This window comes from Acanthochromis polyacanthus, chromosome 1 (genome assembly GCF_021347895.1).
Source record: "Acanthochromis polyacanthus isolate Apoly-LR-REF ecotype Palm Island chromosome 1, KAUST_Apoly_ChrSc, whole genome shotgun sequence".
Lineage (NCBI taxonomy): Eukaryota > Metazoa > Chordata > Actinopteri > Pomacentridae > Acanthochromis > Acanthochromis polyacanthus.
In genome coordinates this window covers 27,538,061-27,552,556 of record NC_067113.1, presented here as the reverse complement: position 1 = coordinate 27,552,556, position 14,496 = coordinate 27,538,061, and the positions used below count along the sequence as shown (strand labels likewise).

General features: G+C 41.5%; 1 protein-coding gene across 3 annotated transcripts; it reads right to left on the bottom strand.

Annotated features, from left to right (window-relative positions):
- On the bottom strand, positions 1 to 14,485 carry asxl2 (ASXL transcriptional regulator 2). 3 transcript variants are annotated; one of them, XM_022210478.2, is made up of 12 exons: positions 14,299 to 14,485; positions 12,301 to 12,383; positions 11,242 to 11,350; positions 10,787 to 10,928; positions 9,234 to 9,352; positions 8,056 to 8,176; positions 7,624 to 7,707; positions 6,734 to 6,894; positions 6,386 to 6,482; positions 6,131 to 6,236; positions 4,845 to 5,568; positions 1 to 3,914 (listed from the first exon to the last, which is right to left on the bottom strand). In XM_022210478.2, exons 1-12 carry the CDS (start codon positions 14,353 to 14,355, stop codon positions 2,097 to 2,099), a joined length of 3,621 nt encoding a protein of 1,206 aa, XP_022066170.2. In that variant the 5' UTR covers positions 14,356 to 14,485; the 3' UTR covers positions 1 to 2,096. The 3 variants fall into 3 exon arrangements, with proteins under 3 accessions (XP_022066170.2, XP_051804366.1, XP_051804388.1); XM_051948406.1 differs by having other exon boundaries at positions 7,624 to 7,683; XM_051948428.1 differs by lacking the exons at positions 9,234 to 9,352; positions 10,787 to 10,928; positions 11,242 to 11,350; positions 12,301 to 12,383; positions 14,299 to 14,485 and adding an exon at positions 8,496 to 8,605.
- Between the last annotated feature and the right edge of the window lie 11 nt (positions 14,486 to 14,496).

Genomic DNA, 14,496 nt, shown 5'->3' with positions numbered 1-14,496 from the left:
TTTAAGAACGTACATTTTTGTTTTTATTTTTTATAAAGTAATGACACAAATGCAGACAAACTAAAAGGATACACTCATTACAACATTTTCATGGAAATATATAGACCAACGGATTGATTGTAAAACCTGGGCCATACAGAATATCAGATACCTGGGCAATTTGAGTTACAAAGTCAAGTTATTCTGCATGGTGGTCTGTCCAGTCTAAACAAAATTATAGGAAAAAACGGACAGCCAATATATTATTATAGTAAATACCCTGTTGATTTGTCAAAAACAACTAGCAAATAGATCTTTTATATTAAAATATATTAATTAAAATATATTACTTTGATTAACTAGTCAGACATGAAAAAAAACTTCTGATTATTCGTGTTTTCTTTAAGGTGACTTTGGCATATTACCTTGGAAATAATTGCTATAAAACAGGTCTATTTTGCGTCGCCAGGAGACTCCAAAATATAATTGATGCGTCATTTTTTGTAGCCAGCATAAACACTCGACTAACCTGTTGAGGTAACACTTCACACTGGCCTTTCTTACATGTTAATCTGTGGTAAAGAAAGCACTATTATTGTGTTACCATCATCAGAACGTGACTACAAAAGGTTGTAACAACAGTTTCTACACCACAAGTGTGCCGTGTATCACATATCCACACTATTGTGCATTATATCAACAATATTATTTTGGGTTTACAATAATTCATACCATGATACTGTGGACAAAAAAAAGCCATTTTAATGTGAAGTGCTGCACTCACCCACTAATCGGTGACCTACTGTACCTCCAAATAATTTTGCAAAACCGACGCGCTATGCTGAATCATTCTACGATACGGCATTTAACGTTCCAGCATAATTTACTGTTCTTCTCTATTTTCTTTCCACAGTAAAAATGATTTTGTCACAAATGAAAGCTGGATATTCTCAAGCACGGTGTTCTGCATGAGGAAAATTATATTATTTCTACATCTCGGCAAATGCCATGAATGAGCAAGTATTTACAGTGAAAAAACAAAAAAAAGTCTTCATTTTCTCCCCTTGCCTTGAGTGTTTTTTTTTTTTTAAAGTTTGCTTATCTACCTATACAGACATACAAGCATGAGAAACCCCACTTCGAGGCAGACTTTATCTACAAACCAGCTTTTTGTGGAGGAAATGTAGGTTTATACAGTAGGAAGTGGCTTAAGACCTTCAAATGAAATGGAAAAGATCTCAGTTGCCAAAAGGAATATATATATATATTTATATTTATATATAAATGATTCTTCTTTTCCCTATGTTTGAATTTAAGTGCTGTACACAGTTACTACCTTATATCCAGGTGGTTTTCAAGTGCTTCGCCCTGTAACTGTTAGTCAAAAAGAAATGATGTGATGTGCAATCCTCACGAGTTGATTTTTATAAAGTATCATTCAAAAATCATTTTATATTTTCATACTAAAACTATACATGTTCTTTCTAGTTCTTAAATCTGAGTGTGTTCGGTAATAAATGTACAGTTTTATATATAAAATAGTTACTGTAAGTTGCACTTCCCTGCCACGCGAGCATAAATGCCAAATAGGAGGTACTCTACAACCAATGATTATCATCAGCGTCCTTTTTTTTTGCCTTTAAACCATAACTGATTAGGCCCAGTAATAAAAAGTGTCAGTCTAAAGCACAACAACAGTCATTATGTTCTAAAAAAATAGCAACATTCATTTTCCCTCCTTTTTTAAAAACTACACACACACACACGCACACACATATATATATATTTAAAAAAATATATCACACTAATCTAGCTGAGTGCAAACACTGCCAGATTGTAGATTTCTCTCACATCTGACAGACTACTGATCTGATTGAAAACGGATTGGCATTTTCTACTACACAAAATTGCACAAAACAACTTTTCTTAGAAGTTGGTGGAAAAACAAGAGCATCCAGTGTAAATCCTTGCCTTTCCAACAGCGACCAGATGCTGGCTGTTTTGTCTGAAACACGACCAACGCGCTTCGTCTCTTTCTGTATCGATTCTAAATGAGCTGCTTTGTGCCTCAAATGCAAATCAAACCAGGAGATTCCGCAGTTGTTATTAATTTCAGATCACCGTACCACTAAACACGAGACGCACAGTTTCGAGGGGCCGATGCAGTCATCGTGGCAAAAGGCTCCGCACCCTTTGCACATGATCATGGCCTTCAGCCGGCAGTAGCATTTCGACTGGACGTCCTCCATATTGGAGCCTTCGATGAACGACGGTTCAGGTGACGGTTCACCCTGGTTGCCGTGGTCTAATGCATGACCGGCGGGTATGGTGGTGACCGTCACTGAGAAAGACATGACGCTCCCGTGGACGCCGCCGCCATCGGCCTCCGACGAGGACGTGGAAGAGCCGGTGCCTGCAGTGCCGTGGTTCAAAGTGTGAGGTACGGACATGCTGATGGTGCCGCCGTAGCACGAAGATACCACAGGTTCCTGATTATCGAGTGTTCTCTGGGTTTGAAAGGCAGTCGGCCGCTGGTGACTGGGGTCCACGTGGGTAAGATATGGCTCAGAGTTTCCTTGATTACTATTGCAGAGTTCGAGGTGCCTTCGGTGTGACTGAGAGAAAGGGCTGGTGTCTTTGGCTGTCACACTGACGCTGCTGCTGTTTTCGCCACCAGCTGCATTGTCCTCTGATCCAGGCTCAGTCTTTACGCTGGAGCAACGCTGAAAGCTCGCTACGTCGTCAGACTTGGTGACCGAACATCCCTGCTGCTCCGTTTTCACCCCAGAAACAGATGAGAAAACTTTCCTGACTGATTCTTCCTCCTTAGCCGCCTCCTCTCCGTCTGTGCTTTCCCTTTTAAGACCGGATACAGACGTGTTGGGGATGACGGACAGGTGCAGTCTTTTGCTCTCTGGTCCTCTCCCGTACGTGGACACATTGAGCAGGTAATGTCCCGTCATGGCCGGCCTAGGCATCCTCTTTCTACCCAAGAAGCCTACAGAGATCCTGGACTGGTCCAGACGCTCTTCTGCGTGCATCAGTGGATGCGTTTTGTACTGAGGCGGCTGAGGCGCCAGACCTCGGTAAGGCTGGCCCTGCTGGACTTTCCTCTGCATGAGAGCCTGTAGGATCTGCTCCTGTGTTTCTTTATCAGGAAGTTCTCTGTGATGTTTTGTGTATTCTGAGAAAGCTCGTCCCGCTGCACTGAACTGCTGTGACATCTGTTTACCAGCACTGTGCTCGGCAGAATGCGGTGTCTTGCTTTTACTACCAGAGGGCAAGTTTGACATCTTCACCTCTACCTTGGACAGCGGTTTTGGGAGGATTTGCTCAAGTGGAACCTCTTTGCCCTGCAGAAGCTGAGTGACCAGCGGGTTGTTTGCAGGGATGCAGGAGCTAGTTCTGCCTGATGATCCAGCAGCTGATGGGATCTCCTGCTCCTTCATAGCATGCACAGGTAACAGTTGTGCTGCATTTGAGCTCATTTGGATACTATGGGATCCTATACCAGCACAATGACTTTTGTGTTTGTCATCACCTTTGCTTAAGTAAGACATTTGACATTGGTTTGGGCTAAGCTGACCGAAAAAGTCCCCTGGGCGAGGAGAAGGTGTACTGCTGTGGCTGCTGTTACCGCTGGTGGCTGCAAATCTGGCTGACGCCTGAGGGGATGTTGGGCTGGGGCTGGGTGACGGCTGTGTCTGCTCACCACTGCCTCCCCCTGGCCCTGGTCCTGGCACCGCTCCCTTGGATGCAGACGATACTGCGGCTGCTGCTGCCCTCTGTGCTCGGGCGAGCTGAGCTTTGGCTTTGATGTCAGCCAAAGTGCGAGCTCCGGTTCGACCAGGGCTGCTGAGTGGGGCAGGAAGGGGAGTCCTTGGTGAGCTCTGGCTTGGTGACACAGGAACTGAAAGAATTCGTGACACTGGGATCTGCAAAGGGAGAGAAAATGGGATAAATACTTAGGAATTACTTCGAAAAATGCAGATTTCAATTACATTTAATGAAAGATTTCTCAAGAATACACAAGAAGCACACTACTTCTGCGTTACGTTGTCATTTCCTCACAGTTTCAAAACCCGCTGTAGCAAATGAAAAGCTTTACTAAGGAAGCTAAGACTCTTTAGAACAAACTAAGCATAGATTAAAATACATGTTCAGTAAAGAGATTATACTGCCAGAGATGCTTGAGAAATTTCTATGACAGTTAACACGGACACATTTTTCTATGACCTTGGGTTGCTAGGGGATTTCACTCTAACTTGTGAAACTAAGCTAACTGCAGCTACCGTCGTATGCAAAGCAACAAGCTACAAAGTTGTCAGAGCCCCCGAAGACAAATCAGACCGATTATCAGCCTGGCCAATTAGTGACGATGATTGGCTTTCTCCCACCCACAAACCAGTAGCTACTCTCACGGTGGCTACGGCTATGCTAACAGCTAGCCGCTAAATTAGAGGGCAGCCACAAATTACCCTGAAGCAGAGTCTGTAAAGCAATGATTAATAAATCTTTAAGATATGGACCTCAGTGGGCAATGACAGTGACAGAACAATGAATGATTAAGAAAACAGTGAAGAACAGCAGACGCAACAGCAGGAGACAAAAAGGTCAATTTCAGTCAATCCCACATAAAAAGAGGAGAGCATCCTAATTTAATCACTCCTAGTTCTATTCCATGTATTCAGCTATAGTCATCTTATTAATGAAGAAGCATAGTTACTAACGACATATACTCTGCTGTCACATGCTGTTAAAACATTACATTTAACGGATACTGGTTCAAACATCAGTTATCGGCTTTTCTTGATCACGAGTAATTGGCAACGTATCAACTCTAAATATCCCTAATGTATTCCTACCTTAAGCGGTGGAACCCTCTGATTTGCTGATGGGCTTGGTGTAGCAGGGCTGGATATGGATGATGGAGACGGAGATACAGAGGAGACTGAAGACACCGACGACACTGAGGACATTCGGGGTCTTTTCTCTGGCGTCAGTTCACCCTCCGTCTCACTGAGAGATTTCCTTTTCAGTGGCTCTGAGGGGCCACTGAGCTCAGGGTTGGCCTCTTCGCTCTCCACCGCAGGTTTAACTGTACTCAGGGGCTGATCCTCCTTTGACTCTGGACCAGCCTTCGGTGGAGGGCTTTTCTTCATGGGTGACAGAGGGAGTTCAGTTTTCTCCTCTTTCGTGTCCTCTTTACGCTCCTTTTCAGGCGGTGGACATGCCGCACCCCATTCGGTCTGTCTGCCAGCCTCTGGTGCTCTCACTGCAGGTGTTGGTGCAGCGGTGTTCAACCTACGATCCTCGGCATACTGCGAGCGTCGAGTCTTCATGGGCTCTGGGGCAGAGACGGACTCTTTGTGAGCGTGCGGTGGCTTCCGAGGCTCCTGTGACGATGCCTGACTTGGCTTCATGTCTTTAGCAGCAGCACTAGTCTGACTGCTGTCCTTGTTACACTTGGTTTCCTCCGGTGCTTGAGCGACAGGCCCTGTTTGATGAGGGAGGGAATGAGGCCTGGCAGACTCCTGATTCAGATCAGCCTTTGTCAGCTCTTTGGATTCCTCATAGCTGAGCCCCGAACTGTACAGAAGGGAAGAAGAGAGGGGCAGAATGACACACAAAGAAATACATTCATGAATCAAGTGTTGTCTTTCCTTGAAAACACAGAGCTTTTAATGGAATTAAGAACACATGTGAAGACCTTTGTGTGTGACAATGACTCAAACATAATAAAAACAACACTTGAATTGCAAATAATGTTTTACAGATCACAGAAAAAAACACTTCAGTTTCATTCATTTGTAATAACTTTGACAGGCTGAGATGTGTATTTTTTGAAAGAATAAGACGGCTCTAAATTTTGACACTTGAGATGAGGATGTTGTTCACATTGTATTTGGAATCACGATTAAACAGTTTGATAACGATGCATTTCTATAAGTAGATGCTCAGTCTTCTCAACAACATGAAGAACACAAAATTCTTGAGAAAAGTAAGACAACAATTTTCTGCTTGTAAGTACTACAGGTAGTGAGAAGTTCATATGAAATGAACTGTCTTTTCTAATTCGAAAAAAATGCCTTCCAAATCCTCCACAATTGTATTAGTGAATCAAGAAATTATCAAAAATTACAAAACCCACTTTTCTCCGTAATAGTTTTCGAAGAAGGCCTCCTTCCAGTGCTCAACTTTCTTTTCCTTCTCAATTTCCTGCCGCATTCGGAGCTGCAGCTCGGGAGTGAATTCCCCTGCAAAGGAGAAAGTTACATAATTAAAAAAATAAATAAAATTACGCCACGCTTGTTCTGTGCTTTCACACCGAACCTTGGTGATATAACTCTACTTCAAATGTGAAATGAAAGCCGTTACTATCAATTGGAAAAGCTGCTGAACTGACCTTCAGCTAGTCTCTCTTTCCAGGACTGCGCTGCTGATGTGAAGAACTCATTGTTTAAGGCAGAGCTAGTGACCTTCAGAAGGCCGTCCAAGCAAGCCTGAGGAGAGGAGGCTCAAAGTTACAACTAAAACCATGACAAACACTGCATCAGCACACTGCGTTTTGCATGTAATGTTGAACTGAACATCTAAAATCAGTAAATAAATACTTAGTTTTAGTTTTTCTGCATCCATAAAGACCACCCAACTATTTTATGTGACAGAACTTTCATCCAGTAATATACCACTCCCTGCATTTAGGGATATGAAATCCAAAAGATGTACGAGTACGAATAATCTTAGAGCGAACCTGGCGGTCAACTTCAGGGAGAAGTTTGAGGAGCCTCTGTTGGCAGTCTGGAGGCAAGACGGAGAAGGTGTGTTTGTTGATGATTGCTCGCAGGTTGGTGTTGACCAAAATAGAGTCCGGTGTCTCCACGTCTATTTTACACTTGGTACGTTTTATCTGCCCTGAAATACAAAACAGGAAGTAGATGTAAGACAAGACAGTTTCTGCGAAGCAAAACACAACTGATGTTTTAGTTTCAAACGTAGCCACATCATTTGTTTTACGTCTTAACACGATCTGCTCAGGTCGGACCACTTCACTTACTTTCAGATGTCTACAAACAATAAACGCAGCTAACTCTAACTAAATCTAGGCAAGCCAGCAAGAACTATATAGATTTGCAGCTACTTGTCAAGATTATTTAAAGCCCAAAGTTTCTTATTGTAAACAAATCCCATGATAAGACCAAAACCAGCAATGTCTTCTCAATACTTTGACAAAACCATGAGCTCAAAGGTACTAAACATAAAGATAAATATTTTAAAATAGGTCAGAAAGCTAGAAAATGCTGTTAAACAGATGGACACTGCACTTTTTAGCAAATATTACTCAAATAGTATATAGTAAATAGTGTATTTGTTGGGGAATGCTTCAGTTGCAGATGATTACAGCTGCGGTTCACTAATGAGTATTTACAGCAGCATGGTGGTATGGGTGGAAATGATTCAAATTAAATTAAAAAGTGGTTTGTAATAGTTTATGGACCACAATGGATGTCTGCAGGAAAAAGGACTATGCTCTATGAGGCTTTGGCAACACACATAATTCTTAGCAGTTTTCTATGAAACAACCTCAGCCTCATTCTTGAAGATTTCCAAACCCGATTAAATGAAATCATCCGTCTTATTTACCTGCACTGAGGCGACCAGACCTCTGGGAAACCTTCCTGGGTACGACTTGATGGCATAAGTCTGTTTTGGACAGAGGGAGAGGAGCTGAAGGGAAGAGAAAGAAAAAAAGACTCGGAGGAATTGCAGGACTGAGATCTGACAGCTTCCGTTTCCACTTTAATGCTGCCAATTCTATGAGTCATGTTTGTATGACAATGCTGATACGGCGCCTTTTGTTGTCTGGTTATGAAAACCCACAATAACAGGACAATATCCAAGAACTCCATCAATTTGAAGTCATTTATCTCCAAAACTGTGTGTAATATCAACACGAGTAAAATATCCAAACACAGTGAAATCACACCTCAGTTCTCTGAGCTGCATGTAGCTACGTTACATAAACCCAGAGAGAAGCTACGAATATAATTTGCCAATAGAATAGCTTCCACTTACCAGTCTTTGTTGTAATGTTATCAGCCATATCTTTGATGGTCTTCAGAAGCAGTCTTGGGCTGGAGGCGGTTGGCATTCCCCCCTGTCTGCGCTGGTTTCTCTGCTGCTGCTGCTTCAAGGCCTAAAAACGAGCAAAATAAGAAGGAATAAATAGCCAGCAGTATAAGAAGAAGAGAGTGTGATTATGTGTAGCCCTCAGCTTTCCTGCAACTGCACCCCCAGGGCTACTTGCCTGGTTAAATAACAGCTAAATAACAACCGGCAATGAAACAAAGCTTGCATAACACGAGTATAAATCATCTCTTCTGTTAGGAAATATGATCACCTCACAAACACAATGTCAACCGCTTAAAGAAGCAATGCAAATAAAGTCCACTGAGCGCCTTCCCCTTGGTTTTAGCCGATCGAAGCATATAGGAAATAACAGAAGAATAATGTACCATTCTTGTTCCCAGCTCTAATATTTTAGCCAAATCGCTGTCTTCTAGTGTTACCTTCGCCCAATAAATGAATACAAAATTGGTCTAAGGGAGCTGAAAATTCCACACCAGCACAGATGGAGTGAATTACAATCTGTGCAATCAAATGAAGTCTAATTAAATGGAACACAAAAGGCACGAAGCAGCCAATAGGAAAATGTTGAATGGGTGGATTATTATGAGAACATTAATACTGTAAAAAAAAACAGCTATAGGCAGTTATTTTCTCCTGACGCCTCATTGTTTAAGTAATCAGTACAAGATGTCGGACATGGAAAAGAAGAATGTCTGCAGAAATACCAACGTGGGTTATGTACATGTTGCTTGACAACAAGGCAGGGAAAAGGTTTTGACAAATGCAGTGAATTATGAAGACACACATACAGTAATATTTACTAACACCCAACAGATTAACCAAATTTGAAGAGTAGAAGTCTACTTTAAAAACTTCATGTTTGACATAGTAAGACGAAAAAATTAAATGAATACATTAGCATTCTTAACAATTATGAATTTGTGTGCTGCAGAGTGCGGTGGAAGGGATTTATGACAGCTTATGTCAGCAGGAGGGTGTGGCAGGAACTCATGTTACATCTGAGACGAGCACTTCCACAAACAGCGGTGCACTAACGACACAAAGCAACAACTTCTACGCAGGTAAAGACGAAAAACAAGAAATACAGAGTGTGTTTCCAGTACCTGTTTCAAAGCTTTCTTGCTGTGTTTCTGCGAGGGAGAGATGAGCTTACTGGTGGGGACAGAGGGTGACGAGCATCGAGGCTGCGGAGACGACGGCTGCGACTGCAGCTTGGAGGGAACTATGAAACACAAAAGCACGAAACAGATGTGACAACATACAGTTCCTGAGGGTGTTGCACAGACGATCACATTAAGCTATTGTTTAGTAGAAACTGAAACCAATACCGTGCACAAAGACGCAGATTACATGAACTTACTCAACTATCACATTGCTAAACATGGGCTGAACATCTCTAGAGGAATTTTGTTCAGAACATCCCCTCTCTCTCTGCTGTCTGCTAAAACACCTTCTTTACACACCATAGCAGTTCCACTTGTTTCTTTTTCAGTGCTGCTTAATTTGCATTTGACTTTGTGGTTTCTTTGCATTGATTAGTTCAAAAATAAAACAATATCGCAGTCCTCCCACTCAGCTGTAAACCAAGGTTATTTGCTTGGCAGTCTCTAACTTGTGCATAATGAGGAAGTGGTCACAGGTCACATTGAGAAAATACAGTTTCCTGTTTTAACAGTCACTTAAAATACTTCAAGTGACATAGAGAAATTAATGAGAGTCAGCGAGAGCACAACCTGAGGAAAACAAAATAATTGGCACTTGATGAGAAGCTCATTCTCCGTTTCTGCACTGCAATCAGCATCAATCAGGTGCACCGTCCACACACAAAGCCACACAGACAGTTGAAAGAGCAAAAGCTGCTGTGATATGTGACCACAACCTGGAAGATATAACGGACAAACCATGTTTGCTTCAAGATAAAACCCACCTTTTGCTATCATCATGTTTGGTGCTCAGTGTATTCCAGTAATGTTTTTTGTGATCAGATGATTTGATCGATGTTTGTGGTAAAGTCTGTGTTGTCTACTGCGACTTCTGCTGGCTTCCTGTGTTTCCGCAAAGACTTAACAACATCTGAAAAGGGGGCGTCGACTTTTATTGGCATAAAAGAGGAAGGCGACCAATCAGCTAACAAGAGTGGCAATATAGTTATTGCGATACGAAGTTTTGAAAAGAATGCTGAGGGTTTAATCAATGATTGATGAGCAGCAGAGATGCACTGCAAAAAGAAAAAAGTCACTATTTTTAATTTTATAACGAGAGTTTGCCATCAAAGGTGCTCTTTAAGGCAGTAATAACATATTTTAGGGAAGTACTTAGTGATATTTAGCTTGCAAAATTAAGCTTGACTAAATGATGACACAATGTAAGTCAAGCTAAAATAATTGCTTACAATAAGGGAAGTACACGTGGAATAAAAGATGTCTCCAATTCCATTAGGTGTCCCAACAGGCCCTGGCAGTGAACCAGTCTGCAAATGTTGACTTTTTTTGTCTTGTTTTACCAAAAATACCTTTGTTCACAGAAAATATCCTGACTCGTCAAGGTGGGGAAACCACAGATGTATCAATGATGGCTGCGTTCCTGCTTTTGTGCATTCAGCTCATGTAGTGATGAAAAAACTATTATTAGTAAACCCGTATGCGGCGCACAGTACCTCTTCGCATCCACCTTCCTCTCCTGCCCTCTTGAGTGATGGCGCTGCCGTTGTTTTCTGAGCTTCGGGAGTCCGAGAGATTATCACTGCTCTCCTCGGAGCCCTCCTCCGACAGCTCCTTCACCACATCTGAGATGTCCTTCTACATGAAAAATAGAGCACATACTGCATATTAGTTTTTAGATAGAGTTGAGGAACAGCCAAGCAGAGATAAAAAAAGGAAATAAAAAACTCTCTCCAGGATATACAGTCACATCACACTCATTCTTCACCCACAGAATTTATAAGTTGCCTGTTCATATTTTTCTTTTATTAGCCTGTCATGATGCTGCCTTCTCGAGTATCTGTGTATTTCACTGTGTCCAGATGCCACCACAGTTAGCAAAGAGCTTCATCATTTCATCTCTTCCAACTCGACGTGCTGAGTAATTAAAGCGGTTTTGTATTAAACTGACCTTTAATGTGTAGACTCCCATTCTGCCCGGAACTTTGTAGAAGATTCCTTCCTCACCACGAGAGTTAGTGTGCAGCATCGCATTGAGACATGCCAGCGGCGAGGTTCCACTGGATCACGAGAGAAAAACGCAGATTACACATCTGTTCCACAATAAATCAGACAGCTGGGAAAAAGAAGGGCAAAGGCTGGTCTGACATCTGAGCACAAACTGCTATCATGCATCAGGAGGACGTGTGTGAGTTCAGGTTCAGATTTGCATCAGTACGGCTGGGGAGGAAATTTGCTCTGTGTTTTATGAGGAATCAGTTGCATAAATTTGATCCAGAGCTGATCGAGTCACTGCAGAAGTCTGACGTTATCTGATCAAACTAGTCTGACAGAAAAAAAAATGTCTGTTGCATAAAAATCCTTGCTAGTTCAGTCAAACTTCATGGAAACAAATCGGGTTTACATAGTGAACCAAGCATTATTTTCTGTCAACTTCCATTTGTGCTACTTTATTTAACGTACAGTAACCAGAGCAGAGTGATAATACAAAATACAATGTGTTGGAGAAATATCTGTCACTTTTACACTAGTGAAGTCTGCATTATATTGCTTTGTTTTCCAGATATCTTGCCTCATTAATTTACATAACTACTGAAAAACAACAAGGAAAATATAATAAGCTTTATGCAACAGGTGGCTGTACAACGTACATGATTCTAAGTAACAACACTGCGTTTTATGCAACTGAACCTAAGACATGTTATTGTTAATAACATGCAGAAAGGTAAATCCAAACAAAAATGGCATTGCAGTGAGTGTGTTAAGATAAGGGGTGGGGTTGGGGGCTAGCTTTGTCTTACCTTCTGGATGAGAACAGTGACAATGAAACAAAAAGAAATGAAACAGTTATTAATTGGGTAAAATAGCGCGACTATGTGAACAAGAAAAGTACATGATGTGAGAAATCGAGGACTGAGGGGAGAACGCTGTCGTGCCTCTATGGTGAAAATGTCTCCTATCTGAGGGGTATTTGTGGTTGTAAAGGTATAAAAACCAGGAACATGCTTACCTTATTTCCTTCAGCCTTTCTCTTTGGATCACCTGCAAGATCTCTTTATGGCTCATGGGCGTATTGGGGTACTTCTCCAAAACCTATAATAATAAAATAACGATTACTGAAAAAAATAAATGTACTTCTGATGCAGCTTGAGATTCGATCTGCTTAGATTTGCTGACAAATTTCCAAAAAGCCTCAATTCCCTTGACTTTTCCTTCGTTTAAGTGGTGGAAATTATTTTTAAAATAATCACGATCACAAACATTTCTCAATCTCTCCAGTATGTCGACTATTAAATGTAGATATTGCATGATTTTGGTCCACTCTCCATGTGGACCAGGCTGATATAATGAATAACAGGTGGTTAACTACTACCCTCTAACTTTCACATATGGTTGGGATGCTGTCATTGATGCAAACTCTGCCATATGTTATGACATGAACAAGGAATGCAGTGTGACCTCAAACACCCAGCATTAACACACAAATGTTAACGCTGGCTGAAACAAATGTTAAGGCTAGCTTCTCAGAAATCTCTGCATTACTTCACCTACTATGTGATGTTAGCAGTGAAATAGAACTTCATGGGTATTTAGAAACAAATGTTTGTAATTACTATCCATTCAGGTTGCTAAGTTACGTGCACAAACTATTTGGTGAATCTACCGTATAATTAATGTGTCACTAGACTGTAAAACATGCAATATATGCTGTCTTCAGAAAATTACAGGCCACTCTTGAACTGCAAATTCAGTGAATTGAACTAAATATATTGCAAATTTAAAAAAAAAACAAGTAAGAATGGAGAAAAAAATACAGAAACATCTGTGGAAAAAGTAAAAGTTTCTTCCTTTAATAAACTGTCCACTAGAGCATATGCAGCAGCCACTATCCAGTTATTCATTAAGCTATATTTCATTGGAGCAACTTTAAGCGGTCATTTTTGTGTCCTTTTCACCATTTACTTAGCTTTGCCAGAAAACTATCGCATGGTTACAGGTGATGTGTCCATGATGAAGGAGGTGATATCACAGGGAGTGGATATACATTATCCTCTACAATACTATAATGTACATTATATCTACTTAAGAAATACAAATATACAACATAAAACGCAAATTGAATAAAGACAGAGTACAGAATTATATGAAAGTTTATTCCTTTATTAGACTATCCACTACAGCTTATGCAGCTGGCTCTACCCAGTTATTCATTGAGCTATATTTTATTTGAACAACTTTTTTTTGTCATTTTTGTGTCCTTTTTAAAAAATATATTATAATTTACTAGTTTTATGCCAAGCAAAACTATTGCATGGTTACAGGTGGTGTGTCCATGATTTAGGAGGTTAAATCACAGGGAGTGCATATGCATTATATCCCCTCAAGCAATATAAATATAATTTGATTCTGGAATTGTTGCATGGAGTTTTGACATTTTCTACTCATTAGCATGCTAAGCTAGGCAGCTAGCTGCACTGATATCACTGTTCTCTGTACCGTCTCCAAACGTTGGCATGCAATGGATCCACTTTGCCATCTTTTACAGAGTTAAAGCAAGCCGGTTTATTGTGCTCACTGAGCGCTTTATTGCGTTTTCTCCGCAAACGGAATCAAACAAACTTGTTGACGGACTTAGCAGGAGTTAGCTCAGTGCTAACCCGGCTAGCGCGCAGCACTGACTTCATGGCTGACTTTACTGGGACTTGAGGCTCGTGTGTGACATGTCAGGCGTGGAGTCCAGGTAAAGCACACACGGCGGGTTAGGAGACATGCTTGCGTGCACATAACGGAGGTTAATTTTGCTGGTATTCGTGGCCAGGAGGTGAAACACGGAGCAGGCTAACGCGGCTAAAGTGACAGCGGCGCTCCTAACCGTCAACACAGGCCTTGCGCGCTGTACGCAACATTTCAGGCAGCAGGTCATGAACTCATAAACACAGTTGTTCAAAGTGGGAGCGTTCAAGGAAAACAACCGCAACAAGACGGCACACAGAAACACATAGAATACCGTTTTAGCGGCTTCCGCCCACGTCCTGCCCTTCTTTTTCTTCTGTCTCTCCCTCATTGTGGACGTCCTGTTGCGGCGTAGTGCAGAAATGTGTGTTGCAGTTGAAATGTTGCTTTAGTTACCGCGTAAGATCCACTCGGTCTGCCATGTTGGACTTACTGTAAAGAGTCATGTGACCGCGGAGGGAAACGTCATCTT